We start from the raw sequence: 24120 nt of genomic DNA, 5'->3' as shown, positions 1-24120 counted from the left end.
CGGCGGGCACGCGCGCCGTCACCAGCCGGCGCGGCCACGCGGGCGCGTGCTCGTCCGCGTCGTGTACCAGTACGCGCACGCGCGCGAATGCGCGGGACGCACGCGGCGCCTGGTCGCGCGCCCACACCGTCAGCTCGTGCTCGGAGGCGGTCTCCCTGCACACCAGAGTCGACTCGAATTGATAGTCGTAAAATTTTAATTGCGTCGAGGCGCAAGGCCTAGGAGCTTCCTGGCATTATGTATGTTCACAGTAGAAGTGTAATTTGGTGTGGGGTGAGGAGAGCGCACCTGTCGAGCGGGCGCGCTAGCTCCAGCACGCCCGTCAGCTCGTGCAGCCGGAACAGCGCCGCGTCTGCCGGTACGCGCGCCGCCAGCACCCCGTACAGCAGGCGCGGCTCGGGCGCGGCGCCGAGGGGGGTGCCGGGCGCCGGCATCACGCGCGCCCTCAGAGCCAGCAGGGTGTCGCCCGCGCGCGCGCTCTCCGACACCTCGACCGTGTACAGCTCGCGCTCGAACTCGACGCCGCCCTCGTGCATGTCGTTCACGACCGTTATGTTCACCTGCAATGCGTCTCGACTCGTACCCACTCGCGCCCACAGCTGCCCACCGGTGCCCACTGCTGCCCACCGGTGCACATAAACAAGATGGCCCTTTATAATGGCGGCTCTATATTAGTGCCGCGAATTCGCGACTGATTCGACTCATACCCTCTACACTGACCGGTGTTCAATGAGATTAAAAGTAGAGGGTTTTAAAGGAAGACGAAAACCAAGGAGATTATGTATGTGAAAAAAAGACGGCTGATAGAGACGTATGGAGAAGTAGGGACAAGGGCGGGTTGATGATGACATATGTAACATAAAAATAAAGTAAAAGAGCGTTTACAGTGGTGTAGAGCGTGCGGTGGCCGTCGGTGACGGAGACGTTGAGGGCGTAGCGCGGGCGGCGCTCCCACTGCAGCGGGCGCGCCAGCACCAGGCTGCCGTCCTCGCGGCCCACCACCCACTGCCGCTCGGGGTCGCCGTCTGCACACACGCACTCTTACAATTCATTGCTCTACGTTTCTATTGTGTATAGTTATAAATAAGCGTAATGGAGGCATATTTCTTCATTCGATATAAGCGGCGTCCACCCGGTGGCCATCATCCAGTAGTGCTGTGTCATCAATGTGTCGAACTGACCGACGATGTCGTAGTAGAGCGGGTCGCCGTCCGGGTCCGAGGCCTGCAGCAGCGTCAGCAGGAAGCCGGGCGCGTCCAGCTCGGCGGCCTGCAGCGGTGGCGCGACGGACGCGTGCGGCGCGCGCCCGCCGCCCGCCGGCACGCCGCGCACGCGCGCACGCGCCAAGCTGCAGCGCGCGCCGCCGTCGCACGCGCGCACCTGCACGCCGCGGCACATCACTACGTTATATCGCGACGCGACGCCTTCCTACTTTTTGTGTTTGCTCACATAACATTGTGCAAAATCTGTTTATAGTTATCTACAAAACAGCGCACCCACCGCCCCCGTAACAAAAATGTTTAATGGCTTATTTAGAAACATAACTAAAAATGATATTTGATCAAGATATAGATATAGTTCAACTATGTAAAAAAATAGATGTATATGTAATAGGGGTATAATAACTTGTAATATTATCATTTTTGATATAAACATGTTATATATAGCTTTATATTGTAAAGAAGCTTAATTTTGCATATCAGATTAGGTACAAAAAATTTGTATTTTATAATAGCTCAACAATGCTGTATATATGTTTGTGAAACTTGTGTGAGAGGGCGGGAGAGGGCGGGAGAGGGAGGGTACTGACGGTGAGGTCGTAGGCGCGGCGCAGCAGCGGCAGGGCGCGCGCGGCGTGCAGGCGGCCGGAGCGCGCGGTGACCCGCAGCAGGCCGCGCGCCGCGCCCCGCGCCCGCGCCGAGTACCGCACGGTGCCGTTCTCGGCCGCGTCCGGGTCCAGCGCCGTCACCTGCCGCACGTACACGACGATATCTCTTCGATCTTTATCGACTTCACATCGGTCAGACGATCGTTTGTAACTTAACATTTCCTTACGGTCCCAATATAAACATAGTCGGAGTCCGGCTCGGTCCATTCGTCCCACTCGTCCCAGCCGCCTCGCACCTCCTCCTCCGCCTCGCTGTCGCCCTCCGTCTCGAGCTCGCCCTCCGCCTCCGACTCGCCCTCCACCTCCGCCTCGCCCTCCGCGCTGCTCTCGAGACTCTCGGTTGTAATTTCGTCCGCCTATAAATCAACCGTATAAGTTTTCTCTTCCTATTTATATACATATTATTTACTTACATGGTAGACTTACAGCTAGAAAGTGACAATAATAGACACAAGATAGTTAACATATAGCTATTTACAAGTCTACACTTATAGCAATGGCTTAAATAATTTGTCAGTCGGCACATGAAATATAATAACGCTTATGATGGAATTTGTACCTACAAGATTTACTAGGCACACTAATGTTGAATTTACGTAGTAATTCCGGACAGTCGATATTATTTTTTTAAAATTTATGTTTATATTTCCCTTTCAAATCTCAACATTCATTATTAAATTAAATGGTGTAATCCTAACTCATAATGTGAATGATTTGTATAGCAAGTGAAGAGGACCTGGGCGTGGGCGTGGGCGGGGACGGGGGCGGGGGCGGGCACGCGCAGGTCGTAGAAGCGCTGCGTGAAAGCGGGCGCGTGGTCGTTGAGGTCGGTGAGGTCGACGCGCACGCGCACCGCAGCAGCCAGCGCGCCGTCCCACGCGCGCACCTCCAGTGCGTGCGCGCTCGCCGCCTCTCGGTCCAGCGCTCGCCCCGACGTCACAATCTCGCCTGTGTCCCATCATCACATCACGTATAATCTCACAAGCACAACAGAACAAGCTTTATACATCAGTTAGATGTTTTATTTACAAAATTAAATTAGACTCTCTTACATTTTGGAACATTGTTAGACATAAGGGAAGCATTGAATATAATCCGATGCTATTTTGGGGTCATGACTAGTATGAACGACGAAAAGCCGGTACCGGTGCGCTCATCGATGGCGAACAGGCCGTCGGGGTTGCCGGCCACGATGGAGTAGCGTACGGGGCGCGGCTCGGCGTCGCCGTCGGGCGCGCGCACAACCGCGATGCGCGTACCCGCCGCGCAGTGCTCCGGCACGCGCGCGAAGTACGCCGCGCGTTCCGGCCACGGCGCCACGTCGTTCACGTCCAGCACCTCCACGAACACCTGTACACCGGACGCGTCAGTGCCGCAGCGCCGCACTGCCGTTGGCGCGCGGCGGCCGGCACTCGTCGTTACCTGTATACAAGTGTGGCGTGGCACGAGCCCGTGGTCCTCCGCGCACGCCGTCAGCCAGTAGTGTGGCGCGCGCTCGCGGTCCAGTGGCGCCAGCGTGCGGACCACCCCTGCGCTCGCAAACAATTTCACTTTTATTTAAATTTACAAAGTTTTATTTTCATTCCTATTAAATAAGTACATACAACGGTGTCGTAGTGCGAGCAAAAAGTCTCATTAAAAAATAAAACATCTTCTTTCCACGTTTTGGAGCATAAACCTCAGGTGTCTCTAAAATATCCTACATAAGTTAACAATATATTAAAATTCGAATTTTTGACATATTTATATAATAATGACCGATCGCAGAGCGACGCATGGAGGAAATAAACGGTCTCTATAATGCAAGAGCACCAACCGGTGTCGTCTATGGTGAAATACGCCATGCCGGGGCCGTCGAGCGCGTAGTAGGTGAGGCGGGAGTCGCGTCCCGGAGGGTCGGCGTCCAGCGCCAGCAGCGCGCCTACTCGCGCGCCCGGCGCCGCGTCTTCGCGCACGGCCAGGGCCACCGCCGCGCGCTCTGCGAACACGGGCGTGTGCCGGTTCTCGTCCACGTCGCCCACCTCCACGACCAGCGTCGCCTCGGCCCACAGCGCCGGCTGGCCGCCGTCCGTCGCGCGCACCGCCACGCCGTACACCTACCACAAGCACAATCACCGCTTATAGAGACCCGGACAGTCCGTGCATCTCATTGCCACGACTAACGACCGCGGTTGCTCCGAGCTCTGCATCATAATCTATCTTCCGTCGTTTCATTTGTCGCTTCTATTTTTGTAGTGTCACATTTCACACAATACATCCCCGCTTCTTCCTAGGCCTACCCCGATCGGCAAACCCTTGCACATTCATACTTTATTATATACGATTCTTTCAAACAACACATCTTTCACATATTCTTATACATTCTCGTTTCTTATCTCATACATTTGTGTTACCCACACATCCATTTTAACATTCGTGCTCCCGCTACTCGGAACTACGTCAAGACAGGTATTAGCAGAGATACCATTTGTGGATTTACACATTTATTTTAAAGGGAATTTGTGTTGTATTCGAAAAAAATTATGTATTATCATCAGTAACCTGTTTCTCTTCGTAGTCCAGCCGCTTCGCGGTGCGCACGGTGCCTGAAGTGCTATCGACGGTGAAGACGACGTCGTCAGTGGCCTGGTCGGGCAAGGAGTAAGTGATCAGCCCGCCGGCGCCCAGGTCTGGGTCGAACGCCTCGAGTACGGCCACGGGTGTGCCCACGGGCACGTCCTCGCGTACGCGCGCGCTGTACGACGGCAGGGCGAAGCGAGGCGCGTTGTCGTTGACGTCATCGACTGCGACGCGCACAAGCGCCTCGGCGCGCAGCCCGCCGCCGTCTGTGGCGCGCACGCTCAGCTCGTAGAGCGCATGCCGCTCGCGATCCAGCGGCGCGCACACGGCCAGCAGGCCCGACTCGCGCTCCACGCAGAACTCGCCGGCACCAGCGCCGATCACACTGTACTCGATGCGCGCGAACTCCCCTGCGTCGCGGTCCGTCGCGTTTGCGCGGAATATTACCGTCCCATTAATAGCGTTTTCGGTTACGCGAAAACTGGATAAGGTTTTAACGAATTTGGGAGCGTTATCGTTTACGTCGAGCACGGTGACGGGGAGCAATCGGGAGCTGGATCGCTGCGGCACGCCCAAATCGTAAACGGTGATATTTAAATAATATTCATGCTCTTTTTCACGATCCAAGTACCCAATGACTTTAAGTTCGCCGCTGTCGGGGTCAATACGAAAGGCGGAGTCCGCATCGCCGCCCGATATGGCGTACACCAGCAGGCCGTTGTAGCCAAGGTCCCGGTCGCGAGCGCGCAGTCGCACTAGCGATGTCCCCAGCGCCACGGACTCGTTTACTTTAACCTCGACGGGAAAGTCTATGAATTCGGGTACATGTAGATTTTCACCATAACGAGAGGGAGCAAGTGGAAAATCTTCAGTGAAATCTATGGGAGCGTTACTTCGTTCCGCCGCGGCCAGCAGCTCGATGAGGCGTCGAGCCACACCGGTGTCGCGGCACTCGAGCGCGCCCACGTCGCCGGCGCTCGCACCGACCCCCGCGCCACCCACCAGGTGTAGCGTGAGAGACGTCGGGTCGGCGAAGTGCGTACCGTCCGTTGCGGTCACGTTCAGCACTCTGGTGTCAGCGCGGACATCTGCCAAGTCACAAGACAGGCTCACGACGCCGGTACCGGAATCCAGGGCGAAACAGTTGTCCTCGTTACCGCTCACTAGTCGGTATGATACGACATCGCCGGAATCGAAGTCGATTGCGGAGAGCGTCACAATTTCGTAGCCTATCGCCAACCGTCGTGGCAGGTAGCCGACGCAATCTACACGTTCGAACTGCGGTCTGTTGTCATTGACGTCTTCGAGGCGAACTGTGAGTCGCATTTCAGCTTGACGTCTGTAAGGTAGCCCCCAATCGCTTGCGCGTATTCTCAGAATATATTCGCGTCGCATACTTTCGTAGTCGAGCAGTTTAGTTGTCCTCACGGCACCCGAAAAGTGGTCCACTTCGAACGGTATCGGTTGTAGATTAGCCACACTGTAGGATATATAAGCGTTCTCGCCGGAGTCAGCGTCTCTGGCCGACACTCTGGCGACCACCACGCCAGTCGGCCCGTTCTCTGGTAGTGTTACCGCCACATCGTCCCGGTCAAAAACTGGATTATTGTCATTAGCATCCACGATGCCTATTTTCACTTTGGCCGAAGATTGTTTTCTAGTTCCAGCGTTGCCTTGGTCGATTGCAGAGACCGTAAGTGTATAAAGTGATTTTTGTTCAGCGTCGAGCGGCACCGCGGTGTACAGCACGCCAGTATCGGGATTCACGAAGAATTCGCCGCCCTCGTTGCCGCCCACGATCTCAATGTACACCCGGGCATTGCGACCCTCGTCGCGGTCGCTCACTTTAAGTCTGATGACCGGTGTATTCGGCGGTGCCGTCTCCGGAACGTTGGCCTCGTAAATTTCACGACTAAAAACAGGTGCGTTGTCGTTGGCGTCCAAGAGCGTCACCGGTAGCGTAAGGTAAGAGGCGCGAGGAGGATGGCCGGCGTCCAACGCGCGCAACGTGAGGTTGTAGCCTCGCGGAGAAGTCTCGCGATCGAGGAGCGCGTGAACCATGATGTCGTACTCGTTCGGCTGCTCGGAAGGACGCACACGGAAGTGACCGTCAGGATCTCCGTCGACGATCTCGAGGCCCGCGATCCGGCCGTGCTCGCCGACATCTCGGTCGGTCACTTCTACTATCGCATATATCTCTGCAGTGGAGTTTTCGACGAGTTCGGGCAAACGACGCACGCGCAGCTCGGGAGCGTGTAGGTTGACGGGGGCCACTCGAATCGTGAGCGTAGCTCGGGCGGCGGGTGCATTTTCGCCGAGCGTTAGCAAAGAGGCACGATCTCGAGCCAACACGGTGATCTCATAACGAGTCTTCACGGCCGCCACCAGAGCGCTCGTCACCGTCACCACGCCGTTGCTAGGATGTACTGCGAAACGATCGGTCATCTCGGCGAGGCTATAGTAAATTTCACCGTTTATACCTAGGTCGGCATCCTCCGCGGTCACGCGAGCGATGCTAGAGTGTAAGGGCGTGTCTTCCGGCACGAGCGCTTCGTACTCCGTAGGATAGAAAAGCGGACTGAGGTCGTTCTCGTCGGTGACTTCGACGACAAGCACCGTGTCCGCCTCGAGTTGCGTGCCATCAGACAACTGCGCCGTGGCGCGCACGTCCAGCCGGTAGGTGTCGCGGCGCTCACGATTGAGTACGTCGGTGTGTCCAGCTCGCGTGCGAATGAGAAGGAAACACAAGTCTCCCACGATTCGCTCCTCCGCCTTGAAGAACTTATCGCGGTCACCATGACGGATGCGAAAGCGGATTTTGGTGTCGGGGCTGGGCAGCGGCAGGGCGGGATGCGCGGGGTGATCGGCGCCGGGCGGCGGCTCAGCGTAGGTGCGTGGCGGAGAGTTCTCCGGCACAGTAAGGTTATAGAGCGCGCGCGGAAAGCGCAACGCGGGCGGGCCGGGTCCAGCGGCGCACCAGGCGGCCGCCGCGAGCAGCAGCGCGACGCAGCGCAGCCGCCGGCCGCCCGCCATGCCAACACAACCTGCTCCACGCTGACAATCTGCAAATATAATAAAAAAAAAACGCTTTCATTGTGTAATTTGCCCGGATGACGAAGCATATAAGTCTGATTTGTTTTCCTCGCACCAGTAAAACCCTTCCTAGCGAAATATGATGATGTCCCAAATAAAGTGATACAATAAAAAAAAACAGAGTTATATTGTTCAAAGGGCAAATATAGTTTGCATTAAATTCTCTTGATAATGAACATATTTATTTCCATAAGGGTTTATATCAAACTCGAATAATAGCGTCGAAAGTAGCGCATGAAATTAATTGATGTTTTTCCAGAAAAAATGGTTATTGTGAAAAAACTATAATTTAAGATAGATATATGCTATGGCGGACTTTAATCTAGCAAATTTAACGAGCTACAATTGTTTCATACACCATGTTTACGTTACTTATAAATTAATTAAAAATTGGCCCCACCTGCAAGCAAAACCTTTCGATCAAAAAAAAATTTCAAAATCGAAGCACCAGGGGCGAAGTTACGCGGTAACACACACAAAAAAAACATACAGACGTATTGATAACCTCCTTCTTTTTGAAGTCGGCTAAAAAGTAAGGGAAGAAGGAAGTCAAAAGGGGCAAATTAAGGGCTCCAGAAATAGTTTTTTATCCATGCCTAATGTTCCTTCATAAGTCTGAATTAGAGTGAATCCTAAGTTTTTGGGTAAAACCAAAGATATGTCAGCTACGTATGGTAAAAATTTAAAAAAAAATTGTGATCTCTCATTCTGGGCCCAAAAGTGAAACGACATTGGCGCAACTTGCCGTAACACTGCAGTCCAACAAAACTTTTGCAAAAATAATAACATCCAGTACTGTATAATCGTGTATGTAAACTTAAGGCCAACGCTCACTTGACTAATATTTTGTTGCCGATCTTATGTCAGTACATTTAATTGCATATAAATAACTAATGCTCATTGCTCCGTCTGCGAGCCGAGCCGAGCATAGCCGAGCGTCGCGAGTCGTCTATTATCATCGCGCATTCAACTTATTACGTCTGTGGAAGATAGTTGCGCGTTCTTTATCATGTATGTATATTTTAATGCATAATTGAAATCTGTAACTTTCACTCAATGTTTAGTGTTTGTTAAATCTCACTAACTTTATAAGTACGTAATCTGTGTTATTTTATTTTTGATTTGCTTCAACCGCGCGTAAAAGCTCTTGTGTAATATGTACGCGGGGGCGGGGGCGGGCGCGGGCGCGGGCTGCGGCGTCGATTGACGGTCAAATGTATGGCGCCGCATGATGTCAGACCACCGACTGAACATGTGCCGACATTTCCCAGTATTAACCTAAGGAACAGGTGGATCGCCCCAGTTGCGGAGCCACCGGATCACGATCCAACATGATCCATATCAAGAGCTTATGATACTCATAGGCCTTCTAATTTTTTTAATGAAATCTTCATGAAGAAACCCTTTTAATATTTGGGTTTTTTATCTTCATTTGCTAGACCGGTGCCGGCGCTTTTATCGCATGGACACACCTATTCTAGGACCGGTCGCCTCATGCCTTAATGCTAAGAGGTAAACAGTGTGTCACATTACGCCAACATCGGGAGGTGTGCGAGCGGCGAGTTGCAGGCGGCAACGGTGACCCACCTTGACCCCGGCTAAAGATAGCGCCGACTTGAGGGCGCCCGCCGCTCTTTCCGAACTCTGTTACGCTGTCACGATCCTATAATGTATCTCGCCATGACTTCCTTGAATCCAAAAGGATAACTTTTGAATAGTTATGGATTTGTATGTTGAATCTATTTTTATAATATGTTTGTAACAAACTAGTATCGACGGCATCATTTCCACCCAAACTTACTAAAATCTTACTAATCTTACCACTATTATAAGTGCGAATGAGCAGATGGATGAGTGGATGTTTGTTTGAAGGTATCTCCAGAACAGCTGCATGGATCTCGCTGAAATTTGACATAGATGTAGATTGCACAGTCTGGAAGAACACATAGGCTTTATTTAGTTTTCTTTTGATTCCGAGCGTACGGACTCGCTAATAATATAAAGTGCGGATATGTTAGCGCTTTCACCATGTAGCTTCAGAAAATGTCAAACACAACGAACTACAACATAAAGCCTATCTACAGTCGAAAGCATTTACTATCGAAGAGTCCCAGAAAACACTTATTCATACATGTTTATTTTATATGCACACTTATTTTTATATTGTGGCTGAGTGGTTTTGAGAAATCTTGCACGCGGGTAAATGGCTTCAGAAATCAATTTAACGTAATAATGATTAGATGTACGCAAAAGTAACATGAAAAAATAACACGGATCTTGGTTCGTTGACCCGAACGCGCATCAATGAAGTGACGGCCGCGCCCGCCGCCGCGCCTGCCAGACGCCGCGCCGCGCCGTGCCGCGCCGCGCCGGGTGCGATCATCTGGTAGCCACGTCCTCACACAACATATCTCACCTGAATCTTTCATGTCTCATTCAAATAATATTAAGCTTGTGACCTAGCCCGACTTCGCCCGGTAAAGAAGTAGTTAAAGCTTTGAAAATACTGGCGCCCCCGGTATGTGCGCTGACTTTTCGGCTACGGTATTTATACTATTATATTATACAAAAGGCAATTAATTATTCTAACATTAAATTCTCCTAAAAAGAAACAAATTATTTTTGATAAGGATTAATATTAAAACAGGTAGAGCCCTAAACACCATGCGATTTTTACATACTACAGGGTGGCCCATAAGTCCTTTGATATGAAAAAAAAAATATTAAAATAAAACTAATTACATTATGAATTAAATTTTTATTTACAAAAAAAGCTTAAAAAACGGGAATTATTTTTTGAAAATAACATTTTCTAAATGTAATCCGTTGCGATCACGGCACTCTTGCAAACGACGTCTAAAATTGTCGATGACTGCGCGGCACGTCACTGCTGAAATGCTTGTCATTTCTTTGCGGATGTTTTCTTTTAGGGCCTCAATTGACCGCGGGTTTGTGTCGTATACTTTAGCCTTAAGGTAGCCCCACAAAAAAAAATCCATCGGGGTCAGATCTGGACTACGTGGAGGCCAGGAAATGTCTCCTCTCTTAGAGATCACTTTGCCAGGAAAAAGTTGACGGATAACGGGCATAGCAGTGTTAGAGGTGTGAGAAGTGGCCCCATCCTGTTGAAACCACGTCCTGGCATTAAAGCCTGAAAAGTTTTGCAATTCTGGTATGAAAAACTCTTCGATCATAGCCACATATCGCTCCGACGTAACAGTAACTGCGCGCCCTCTGCCATCCTCAAAGAAGTAAGGCCCTAGGATACCATGGGCTGACATAGCGGCCCAAACAGTCACTTTCGGACTATGTAAGGGCTTCTGATGCTTAAGTTTTGGATTGATGGGGCTCCAATAGCGGCAATTTTGTTTACTAACATTCCCGTTAAGATGGAAATGAGCCTCGTAAGAGAACATTATGTTGTTGAAGGAAGTAAACCGATTCAACATTTCATTCGCATAATTTTGTCTTTGAATACCATCAGTTTCCTTTAATTCTTGAACCAACTGAATTTTGTAAGGGTGCATATGTAAATCTTTCTTCAAAATCCGTTGTAACGATGTCCTGGATACGTTTAATGCTCTGGCGCGCTTACAAGTTGACTGTGTCGGATTTTCGCGAATAGACTGTGTCACTGTGTCTATGTTTTGTTCCGTACGTGACGTCCTTGGGCAACCCAACCGCGGTTTATCTAACGTCGAACCGGTCTCCTCGAACTTAGCAACCCAGTTCTTAATCGTTTGAAGAGTTGGAGTGTCGTCAAAGTTGTGTAAACCTTTGTATTCTCGAAATTTACGCCGCGCAACGGTTGCCGAATTGTCGTTTTTATAAAACTCGCGCACACAAAACGCACGGTCCGCTCCGGTAAAACGCTCCATCGCGACTAAATTCCCAGAAACCGAAGTTACTTCCCCCGCTTCCCCTGCACCGCTCACGCGCGCCCTGTTCGTTTTATTCAAATTTTACTTTTCAAAGGACTTATGGGCCACCCTGTATATTGAAACAGTAGTTATTATAAGAAAACCGTACAATACGAGGAGAGATATAGTCATCGCACTCTTTTTGGTAAACTTTCTGAGAGCTATAATACAATTCTCTCATACATCTTTTTTAACTCGTAACGGTTTAACTTACGTAAAACCTTAAAGACATATTTTAAGGGGTTCAGAGATTATACGCCATTTATCGCATCGTGTATACATTGAACGTTGCGCTGCGACACAAATTGTCTCGAGGCTCCGATTAGACCGGGCTCGAGGCGTGGGCGAGCTGTGCCCGCGCGCTGCGCATTGCACGCGCTCTCCACACCATGTTATAAAGAGTAGAGCCTACCACACAATACGTCGATAGCCAGGGCACTCTGATTTGTTAAAAAACACTGTGCCAGTGGCGTAAAGTTTCGTATTCTTCTGTTCGACTCGTCCAGCCCATATTAATATGTAGATACTAGACACAAAACAATACAAAACAGACCACCTCGGTAATCAATAAAAGTGGTAAGTGGTAGTCGCGATGCGCGCCTGACCTCTGATAGGGCATTCGGCTAGCACATGTTTAAACACGAGCACCTAGCAGTAGCGGCACTGCGCGTAACCTCATCAAGACATATTCAACGCGGCGAATTTTAATTTGTCATTTTAATAGACGGCATTGCGTTAAGGACTGTGGCATGGAAATATTATGGCGGCTTGCAATTTCACAGGACGGGCTGCGCTGCTTACAACATAATTTTAGGTATCCGCGGAACCTAATCAACTTATCTTACTTCTTACTAATATTGTAAATGAGAAAGTTTGTATGTATGGATAGTGTTCGTTAGACGGCATCTCAGGAGCGACTCAACGGATCTTGATGAAACTTGGCATAGTTATTAAGTTTCTTTTAATTACTGACAGACGTAGTCGCGGGCGACAGCTAGTAATGTACAAAAGCTTTTTAATGTTGTTTTAAGATTGTACAGGATATATCTATTTTTAAGATATATGAATTTTTTGCCATCGAGGGAAGTGGATCTAACAGGGGAGAGGAGGGATAGCAAGGAGAATATATACTTTCCGTGAGTCTCCTTCCCTGTCAATTAAAGGTAGGTCATGTATTTGTATTACGGATGCCTGTAGATAGCGGTCGCTTCGCTATTTTGGCGAATTCTGGTAGCCGCTTGCTTGTTTTAACCTTATAATATAAAAAAATCAGAAGCGCTTATTTAGCAGCCGCGTCGCACCAGGAAGCGATTCGTTTATTTGAGTGTCGCCATGATCAGATCCGGCAGTCTATCCCACTGTTATAAAATCTAGAACAAAGTTTCTATGAAACTAGTATGGTACTAGATGTTTCCGGCATACTTCAATAAGCAGTTATTACACTACAATAAAAGTTTAATGTGTTTAATTATATAAAACTTTGGTTACGTGTTAAATAAATAACACAATCCCGAAATAATGATGTAAAATCTATTTATTCAGTTTATTTTAAGCTGTCATAAAGTATATACGGAAGAAAACAGCAGGGAACATTTACAAGAAAAACACCAAAGCTTAATTTTGTGTAAATGAAATTGAGCCCACAGTTCCTATGTGTACTTGTCGGCTCGTCTGGCTGCGCTATTGGACATGGGATATGGGATACGCGACTTACTAAACAAGCGATAGTACGCCACACATGTCATCAGAATTTAAATGTAAACAAACAAATCTATATTTTCAATGGAACGGTTTGTTTTTCAGCCAGCCGCCTGACAAAAATGAGAATCATTGGGCAGCACAGCACAGCACCTAGTTACAATAACACAAAGGAAATGTCGCGGACAACATCTTTGTCATTCAGTTCACACTGAGAGCGTTGCGATATTGCCATAACGGTCCCAGGCGGCCGGGGCGGGGCGGGGCGGGGAGGGGCGCGGGCGCGCTGTGCGTGTGCGTGTGCGCCTCGCTCAACGTGGCCGCCATTTTATAAAGGTCCGGCACGGGTTTCCGGGGGGTGGGGGCGTCAGGCGACGCGACTCACAACCCGCTGCCCGCACCTGACTCGGTGACTCATCGCATCGCGCATGCGACAACAATTACATGTCGGACGTGATATCTAGCCAAACAAACGTTCACCTTATATATTATGTACATTTTTCGGCAATTCCAAAAAAAAAAAAAAACATTCGAGTTTCGAGTGTCGTTTAAGAAAAATTTAAAACTTTTTTTCCAAAATATTATAACAAATTTAAAAAAGATAGAGAAAGTACGTGACGCGCAGCAATGCGATCTGTTTTTTTCGTTATTTCGTCTGACAGATATATAATACATTTAACATAATACATGTATATCTGTCAGATATATTACTATAGACCGAACATATAGAGATTATTACGATTTTGGTAAATAGCCACCAAAATCGTAATAATCTCTATATGTTGTAAAGTAAATAGTTTTATTACTTTATCAATATGGATAAATGTAATTTGTGTGGCAGTCAGTCTGTCCGCGAGTCTCTAGTAGAAATAGTTAAAAGCATTTGACAATAAAATATTTTTATACTTACTATATCAAAAATCATTAATTCGAGCAGCTTATATTAGAAGAATATAAAGGCGAATGTGACATGAATTCTTCCCTTCTGTTCGTTAATAATGCTTAGTGTACAAAATATACTTTTACAATTAAGATATTGTCTTCACTCACAATGTCTTTGAATAACAGCTCTTACTAATATAACCTTACCAATTAAACTTCTAACTGATATTTTAAATGCGAATGTTTAGATGGATGGATGTTTCTTTGAAGATATCTCCAGAACGGCTAAATAGATCTCTATGAAATCTGGCTTACATATAGAATATAGTTTAAAAGAACACATAGGCAGCTAATTTTGTTTTTTTAATATCGCGCGGACGGATTCTCGATCGTCCATTAGTATAACAATATGTTTTTGTCGGGTTTTTTCGGGAGGCAAAAACAGGTTTACTAAATTAACAATAATTTCGTTCGTAAAGGCCTTGTTTTTGTTTGCAAAGCAAAATCAATCGCAGGAACCGTAAGAATTTGTAACATTTTAATGTATTGTCACGAAAAAAGGCAGCGGGATGGAGTGGAACCGAGCAGGAACGATGTCGTGATTTTGCTTGTTTAGTTTCGTTATGTTGTAGTCACAACGCAACTCTACTGACACTGACCATGTACTTACGCTCAAAAGCTTTTAATATGGCAAATAAAACTAGGTACGTACTTTGTGCACCGAAGACATTCAAATATTATAAGAAGTTACAGTGTGTACTTCAACTAGTTTAAGCATTCTTCTAACTAACCCAACATTGTTTAATAACTGTGGATATGTTAGAACCTAACCCCACAGCTTCATACAAATAGTTATTCCACATAGCTACGCGGGATCGCGTTTCGTTTCTGAACGTAACCCCGCAGATTGTGAAATTTTGTTGAAATGTAATTTTAGTGCTTTTATTTATTTAACTATTTAACACAGCGGCGGGTAGCGGCAGGTAGCGGCAGGTAGCGGCGCGGCGTGGCCAACTCCACCACTAGGTATATAGTTTATCTGTTACAACAAATGGTTCAGATCATAATGTCCGGTTTTTATATATAACTCAAATGTGTTTGTTGACCACGTAAATGTTTCAATGTATAGAATAACTTCGACTTATGCATCGCTTACATTAAGCCAGCTCAGTAAGTAAGTCGGGCTAGAAATCAGCGCTTTCATACAACTGGCCAATAATATAGTAGACAACCACTGAAGCCAGTCTGACCAATAATTGGGATGGCGTTCTACATAATGCGCGTCATCTATCTAAGCATGCGCATTATTAATATCAGTAAGATTAGTAAGAATTGAGAGTGTTTACAAGACCGATTTTTCATAGTTGCGTGTAAGGTCTTCCAAGAAACAGAAACATAAAAATGGGGAGCAAAACGAAAGGTTCAAGTAGGTGGCGCCAGCGTCAAGAGTCGACAATCTGGTGTCAAAGTTTTTGTACGTCATTCTAGCGATTAATAAAGTAAAAATGTATACCTTATTTAAAAAAAATATAATTTCATTCTGGCAGCCGTAAGGCATCTGCGACCGGAAAAAAGGCTATTTTTCTAATAAATAATTCATGAAATATCTTTATAATTACTTATTATTAATTTTTTTGAGTGAAATTTGACTAAATGCGTTGCTATGACTACAGTCCACAGAGTACTCTATGCCCACATGTATAATATAAAAAGTAAAGTGTTTTGTTTGGATTTGTAGCATATCTAAGCTACTGTAATTCTTCATCTGTAGTGAGCAAAAGATAGGTTTTCTGTCTATTACATACTGCATTAACTGTTGTTATAGCTCTTTATTCGTTATTGTTATTATCACGGTGTTTCTGTTCATTCAAACAAAATGCGTGTTATTAATGATAACATTTGGGTGGAGACGTTGGCAGGGCCACGGTATGTTCGAGTTCGGTCGCCCCGCAGCGCTCCGCACCGCACAGGACCTAACCAGACCTGCCTGACTAGCTCAGCGAAAGGCGTTTATCCGTAAGCGCGGAGCGCGCTATCTCTGCTTACCTCACCTCGCGTCACCCGTTAGTGACTTATCTTCACGTGTAGTCGTCGTAGAGAAGACAATATTGCCATTCTTATGTGTCAAGATGATTTTCTATAAGCTAATGTTCATTGGTAAAAGTAAGTGTAAGTAAGGTCACCTGTTGAGACAGTAAAGCGTGCGTGCGAGTCGGGGCCGCGTCTCAGTCCTGTCGGGATCCGTTCGTCCGCTTTCTGTCCGGTATGTATGACACACAGCACAGCACCGCAGGTCGCATGCGGCGACTAGACGTATACACAATACACCAACACTATCACTAGCCACGATCACTCGCGACGTTTATTTTATTTTACGTTAAAGCGCTGCGGGTATCCACAACAAATCCATCTCGTCTGGCGGCCAGCGGCTGACTGGCAAGGCGGCGCGGTGGCGGAGCGGCGGGGAGCAGCACGGCGGGGAGGTACGGGGAGCGGGGAGCGGGGAGCAGGGAGCGGCAGGCGCGGGGCCCTACGCGCTCCGCTTGCCCTACAAACTACAAACTCGATCTCTCCTTGTCTCGAGCGCGGCATGCAGTTTTGTGAAAGGTAACTTGTACCGGCGGCGTGCGGCGCGGCGCGGTGGCTCGGCGACTCGGCGGCAGGCGGCAGGCGGCAGGCGGCAGGCGGTAGGGGCGGCGGTTGGCCGCGGTCTTTCGCCTCGGCATCTGGCAAATGGTTGTAGTAAATTAGCAAAGAGAACTTTCGGAATTCGGACTTGCTGACTCATGAGCTAAATAACTTTAATTGATTGTAGCTTATTTTTGATTTATAGCATATTATTCTTAGCTATTTTTACGAATGCAGGTAATTAGACATTACAGAGGGGAAAGAGCACCAGCAGGAGTTGTCGCTACGTGCGGAAACCCCTCTATATATATATATATATTATACTTACAATCCGCTCGGGTCCAGATTGTTCTAAGAGCGTAGCCATATCTGCGTGATTTTGCGTGTCGTTAGCGGAATATTTGGCCATGACCTATTTTAACAGCACTGAGCGTTTGCATTTTGCTCTTGTTTTATATTTACGAATTGTTAGCGCGACCGTCGACTATTTATTTACGAGGAATTTTTATCTATCCACCAAGGCATCGCAACAATGTATTGGAAGCATGCGGATTGGAGTGGAGGAGAGCATTGGAGTTTTGTAACACGGTGTGCAACGCAACTCCGACGGTCGCGGCCGGCTTTTTATTAGTAGCCGAATGACGTTAAGTCAACTTTTTTTATATATCTAACTAAACAAAATTATGTTTGCGTCGTCGAGCGGGTGCCGACGACCGATTGCGTTAATCTTATAATTTGTAAGTTGATAATAATTTTATCTGGTCGTGGACAACGCAACGAGGGTAATGTGAGTGTTTCCATTGCCACTTATCACGTACACGCACGTATACCACAATCAAATATTAAATTATTCAAACTTTCGTGAGACATCATATAAAAAAAAATAATTGCGTAATAGGGTACTTTCAGTCGACCTAGAATCTTGAAATTTGGCATGAAGCAAGGTGTTACAGCACATATAAAGAAAAAATTCAAAAAACTAAAATTCCCCCCTTCTCCCCCTTCCTCGGGAAGGGGTATAGATATTAAATTGAAATTCATATCAAATACTCATGTCAATAATACCTTTAGGCTGTAACAATTTAATCCGCATATTAAACTCGTAACTACTTGCAAGAAATCCAAAACCTAAAGGGTACTCCCACTCTACCTAGATTCTTCAAAATTGGCATGAAGCAAGGTGTTATATATAGCATATGTGGCACATATGTATATAGCATGAAATTCCGAAAAACCTTAAACATTTTGTTATATCACATATTATTTTGTTAAATTATAAACTCCTTATTCTTTTTAACTATGACTCGATTGTAGTGATAGGTGAACTTTTACTTATACCTACAGGTTTGTTCGGAACCCTCGGGGCGCGAGTTGACTCGCACTTGACCAGTTTTTTTTCTTTTTTTTTACTGGGTGGACCATGACCACCGACACCGCGGGCCTCTGTCTTGATGAAGACGGGGGCCAAGAGGTGGGTCTCTATAAACCCTAGGCGGCATTAGCGGGCGAGGGCGGGGAATCCCGAACCTGCATTGCACGGTGTCGTCTCTGAGGAGGAGCTCGTGGTCAGTGGGGCGTCGCGGTGGTAAGTTAACACGATCCCGTGGTGTCCCACATTATGGCTACGAAGGAACAGGGGGGTTTAGTGGGCATACTCCCATTCGGGGAGAGAATCCCACATAACAACCGTGCCTTCCCCGAGGCACGGAGTATGCCTAAAGCATTCCCCTCTGAAAAAAAAAAACAAAAAAAAAGTTTTATATTTTTATTACAAAGTGGAAAAAGCGAAGAGCATAAATGTTTATATCAGCAATAATTTAGAAGGTTGCAAATCCGATTTAAACCTCAATAAAAAAACAGAGGAGAGCTTGTACATAGAGAGCATGTATGTACAGTAGAAACTGATGAGGGGAAGTATAACATCCAATGGCCCTTCTCACCGTCAGGCTCCGCCACACGCACTCCTTGGACTGCAGGCGGAATCACTTCCACCTGACGCCTGTCTTATACGTGCTTGTATACCACAATGTCCTGTACTTGTCGAGCGACTAAGTATTCGTGCAACAGTTAACAGCTGCTGTGAATTTTACTACTACTATCGCCAAGTACTTAAGTTATTGTTTCATTCAGAGCAGTGTTGGCCCGAGCCGGTTACCCGCCCGTAAAAGGCCGCCCGCAGCTCGTGTGGTCAACTGTTCGATCGGGACAGTTTAAATGGTTTTGTTTAACGTGCACATATTAAAAAATATTTTGTAAATTGATAAAACATTTTAATATTTAATTTGACGCGCAGAAAGTCACGACCAACAGCTTGCTATGTTTAGATACCTATTTATATATAATATTGAACACGAACTTCTTTTGTGTCAAACATAAGGGAACGGGCCTACACAATAGCTTTTGTTAATTGCATTACGTACGCTATTTATTTAAAATTTACTCACTGTCGACAGTGTTGACATCACAATAAAAAATGAACCGTGCACAATACTCAAGCTGCGTTGTGGTACCTATATACTCGTATATATATGTTTGAATTGAGTATGAACGTATTAATTCACAAAGTGACGTTTCACCGGAGAAATGTCACCTTTATTAATAAACAGCAGAAATAGATAAAATCCTAATGGCTTCGGGAAGCTCGTGTCATCGATTAATCGGCCCAAGGGGAAAAAGTCATATTGGGCCAATTGATCTATAAGCGGGACGGCAACGTATGTATACAAGGAAATGCGAACATGTAGTCTCCACCTGCACCAACTTTAAATATACTTAGTTTGTATTTTGGTTTTGTTGCGCGGCTATTTCGGTACCAACGGCGGGCTGCGAGCGGTGAACGTATCCCCCCGCCCGCGCCGCAGACGCGCGCCCTGCACCGACTTTATTTATTTAAAGTAATCCCTCGTGTTCGTCATAGTGCGCGCTGCGGCTGAACTTTGGAATAATGTCTGTAATTATACGGCGCGAACTGAAAGCTGTCTGATCATTGTGGGATTAGGGAAGTTGGCGGGCTTTACTTAACTTATAGCAATTACTAAATCTTCTAAAGCTGTTCATTAATAAAGCAATGTTTGTGCATAGATATTCACCTACGTTACTTTTTTATATATTATAACTTAGCAAACGAGCACGCGGCCATCTGAATTCGCCGAAAGAGCGAAGCTACCATGACTAGGTGAAGCTAGCGACACATGGAAATGGTTACAAAAGGAAGGTACAACAGGCGACTTCTATATACCATAGATGGTAAGGAATAGTTACATGAATAATGGATGATTACATACTCTGCCGAGCGTCCGCTCCGTAGGGATAGGGCAGGTTGATGATGACCAAATTATGAAATGGAATTTTAAATGGAAAGTAAATCTGTTTCGTCATTTCCTGTACAATATCCTCGTTACTAAACTTTGAGTTGCGGAGCTAAAGAAAGTCTTGAAGCAGCGTTCGACACCAAAGCTTGTTCAAACTTTTTTGTCGCGAATAATTTTTTTCCTAAATAACATAATTAAGATTAAAAGAGTTTTAAAGTTTGTGGGATGCTTAAACCTTCGGTAGTCGCTTTTAAGGACTGACTTATTAGACAAGCAGACATTTTAGCAAAATTGCCCTCGAAGAACATTATAATACAATGCGTGCATATTGCTTACACAACTCTATATGCACAACTTACCATAAATACAAGATACCTAATATAATTTTCCTGTAGTTCTAGGAGCCACTACCTAAATAAAGTACGAGACTTTTGGAATTAAAATACCGCGAAAATAGGCGAATGGATGTATCGCATTCGGCGTCATATCATAGGAGCGAAACAAAAGCGCGCTAGTTTCGCGGGACTCAAATATTGAAGTTGTCAACCGACACTTATAAATATTGTATAACATATAAACAAGAATACGGATACAATTAATTTTATTTATTCTCAGTTCTTTTTTACTTTCTTATGTTATTTAATTGGTTTTAAAAATGTGAGTGCGCGTTGTGCAGGAAAGCAATGTTCATATGTTCATGAATACTCGCAGGTTTAATTAAATTAATAAAGTCATTAATATCAATAAAAAGATTAATGAAAATTAATTTGATCACAACGAATACAAAAATGTATTTATCTTCATTAGCTTAACTGAACGCAAAGAACATCACAAAGAGTTGATATGTTCATACAATACATACGTATGCAGTAATGGTTTCCTCGCGGGGCGGTATTCGCTATTTTCCATAAGTATCACTCGAGCGAGTTCATTCTTCGCTAAAATATGGAAGTGTAGGCATTGAAATAGGCTTTCATAAACAAAAATCACATTCATGGTGGTACGACTCGTCACTCGCTTCAAAATCAATCTCATCAATATAATGTCGAATATATGTAAGTATTTGAAAATTGTATATAACAATAAGTTGTTACATCTATATTTCAGGAACGTTCAGCTTAAGTTTGAAAATAAAGTGGGAGGAGGCACCTGGTCACGTGTTCGAGTGGCGAGGTATCGGCCAGCAGTATCAATGCTCTTGACTTAGTCCGTATTGACACTAGCACTGTGAAGCACCCGTATCGGCCGGATATGCTGACGTTCCAATTCCATTTATCATGTCAGTAAACATGGTCGCATTCACGTGTACCCTCCTCTGTCCTAACGGCAAGCTCAACACTATCACCGTGTTATCTATATCGCTCCTTATCGCGGTTACTACCCAAACTAAATATGGAAATATACTTAAGTCAAACTTGTCAGGGCGAGTGAACAGAGCCCACAATATACCAACAAAATGTACCACAATACTTACAGTTCTTTCATTTAATACGAGTTTAAAAATTAAAAACGGATATTTTGCGTAAATTTACCTCAAATTACTTCGGATAAAAGTTGATCGACGTAAACTTGTGCAGTTTTCATCGACTTTGACTAGATGATAGGACATTCTTAAGTGCATCACTCTTATGTGATGAGACCGCTGCTGCTGCCGGCACACATTCTTCCAGCTTTAATATTACTTAATCAAATTGCAAGCCACAACGGAAAGCTCCTATCAAAGTCGCTATTTATTATTACAGTTTAGTAAATTCCATTGAAATTGTTTGCGGGAACAACGTAGAACCTGCGACTACATACAAACAAGTGCAGTTTTTTACTGCTGCAGATATTGACGGCTTTACAAGTTTGATAAAGTTACCTTCCTTATTGGAATCAAAATTAATGTATTAATGAAGAAAAAAAAAGAAGAAAGAAAACACGCACTTGAATGTCAAGCAATCAAGCACGTGATATAGATATAATGGCAACGCGTCTGCTGAAACCTGTTAACACGTTCGTGACGATCTTATAAAGAAGACAAATAGCTTATGTTTTGAGCGCACGGATTAAGAGTTGTCTGTACCGCGCATCACCCGCCTGCGACCACGCAACCCACGCGACCCACGCGACCCACGCGACACGCACGAACCACGCGACGCACTGTTTCATTTACTTAAGTATTCTGGCGCAGCCACCAAAGTGGGTCTTGGCCTCCGACACAACAGATTACCACTGCCGGTCGTATTGTGACATTTCTAGCAAGTTACGCTACTTCACTTCATTTATATAATATTATTCGAGTAAAACAAAAATGTAAAATATATAATAGCGAATCTATTGCAATTGTAACAGTTACAAATGTGCTCGTTTGTGTGTATCATGTGTGATTTATATAATGTTTGTAAACTCGCGGTACAACACCACAACAACACCACAACAACACCACCATCCGACAAAGCTTCAGTTTATACGAGTACACACATTGAAGGACTTACCAATGATTCCATTTCAAAGGCATTTGCGTAAATTTAATAAGAGTTTAGAAATTGGTATCAATTATTAATTTGAATTAAAATTCTTCTGTAGTTTCACTCAGTTAAGGGAAATTTGTATTATAATTAGTAAATATATAAGTATTTACTTGGTACATATGTACATGGTATTTCATCAATCAACATGTTCAAATATCTAAATGTTTATTTCAAACAATATGTGAAATTGCCGTCCTTAGTTATTTTCCAGATGGCGACGTACAACCGACAGGCGATTCGTGACTTTAAAAATCTCTATATTCATATGAAGAATTTTTTGTCTAAAAATATTTTTTTTTGTAAGTTGAACTCTTATTTCCTTATGTTATTTTTGTATTCTCAAAATTGATCGGAACATTGCACGTGTCGCTACACATAGCACAATGTTTTTTGTAGCCAGGCCTAAAGGGATGGGGGGATGGGGGGCGGGGGTAACAGTGGAAAGCGATGGCGGAGTGGCGAAAAGGGATAAATGGATTATTATTTACGAACTCTATAATATAATTCGATGTCATTTTGAATTTTAATATAAAAATGTTGGTGATCATCTGAAGACGTTGAGTATTTTCAAAATGTTTTTTATTTATCACAAGTTGTAAAGAAAAAATGTTATTTCCTACAGTTTTTAGTCCTCGCAAATAATATTCTTAATAAAAAAATGTGGAAGAAAAATGTGATTTGAAATTACAGGAGCGCAAAGTTTTTTAAGTCACAGAGCTACATACATATGTACGTAATTGTGCTGCTAGAAATGTTACCTTTTCTTGAGCGCGTTAAGTTCAATCTGGAGAAGGAAATGCGCGCTGTCGCCGTTCGCTGTCAAATAATATGTATGTTATGAGCAGCTTTGTAATATGTCATGAAGTCGACATCGTCACAATGAGCGTAAATCGTTACATTATGACGATGCCAAATAATGTTTACTTCGTCCGATTAAAAAAAGGCCTCTACAGTTAACTAGGTACATATGCAACACAAATGTATTCGTCACAAGACGTTAATTAGGAAACGTCAAAAGCTTTTAGTTATATATATCTGAAACCTCCAACAATTAAATAATTAGTAATTTATCCCACTTTCTCTGCTTATCTCTTTTTTATCATCAAAATAAAATACTGTGTCACAAAAGTAGAAAAGCTACGGAAAGCTTAACATTTCTTTTTCTTTTTTATATTCTTAACCGTACTCGTAGTTACCAATTAAGTGTAGACATCAGATGGTGACCGCGGCAGATATCTGTGCCGTGAACAATCCACTAATCCGATATATGTGTACATAATGTGCCAAACTAGAAGTCGCAGGTGTCCTAACATCGCTAAGCTTTTAATTGCGTCATTACTCATTGCTAGTAATTGAGTGTCAGAATTATGTACGCCAGTTAGGCCATTATTTTATATTGATCTAATGGTGACCAGGATATGGGGCTAAACATATGTCACTATAGCGCCCTTGTGCCACCGTCAATATATTATATGTGATAACTACGACACCGCTTCAATGACAAGTGCAGTGCGAAGATAGTCTTTCATCTTTCCCTCAGGCCTTGCAGATTGCAATTGCTCTTCACGGATGTATTATACCTTTCCACGGAAGCTATCTGTATCTGAGTGAAAAGAATCGTCTAATTC

The 24120-nt window shown here is 45.2% G+C and overlaps 1 protein-coding gene across 1 annotated transcript in view; it reads right to left on the bottom strand.

Moving 5' to 3' along the window:
• The window catches only part of kug (FAT atypical cadherin kugelei), a 35203-nt gene extending 18728 nt beyond the window's left edge, over positions 1-16475 (bottom strand). Inside the window, exons 1-12 of the mRNA XM_013306092.1 lie at positions 16224-16475; positions 4430-7509; positions 3705-3984; positions 3311-3417; positions 3034-3238; positions 2625-2836; positions 2056-2244; positions 1811-1969; positions 1182-1380; positions 886-1025; positions 289-560; positions 27-155 (exon numbers count right to left, since the gene is read on the bottom strand). Coding sequence (XP_013161546.1) covers positions 27-155; positions 289-560; positions 886-1025; positions 1182-1380; positions 1811-1969; positions 2056-2244; positions 2625-2836; positions 3034-3238; positions 3311-3417; positions 3705-3984; positions 4430-7480 — 4943 coding nt within the window. The 5' untranslated portion in view covers positions 7481-7509; positions 16224-16475. The remainder of the gene's footprint in view (positions 1-26; positions 156-288; positions 561-885; positions 1026-1181; positions 1381-1810; positions 1970-2055; positions 2245-2624; positions 2837-3033; positions 3239-3310; positions 3418-3704; positions 3985-4429; positions 7510-16223) is intronic.
• Between the last annotated feature and the right edge of the window lie 7645 nt (positions 16476-24120).

The sequence above is a fragment of the Papilio xuthus genome, unplaced genomic scaffold (genome assembly GCF_000836235.2).
Source record: "Papilio xuthus unplaced genomic scaffold, Pxut_1.1 DF828258.1, whole genome shotgun sequence".
Lineage (NCBI taxonomy): Eukaryota > Metazoa > Arthropoda > Insecta > Lepidoptera > Papilionidae > Papilio > Papilio xuthus.
The sequence above is the reverse complement of the archived record's forward strand: the minus strand, read 5'-3'. Positions and strand labels throughout refer to the sequence as shown.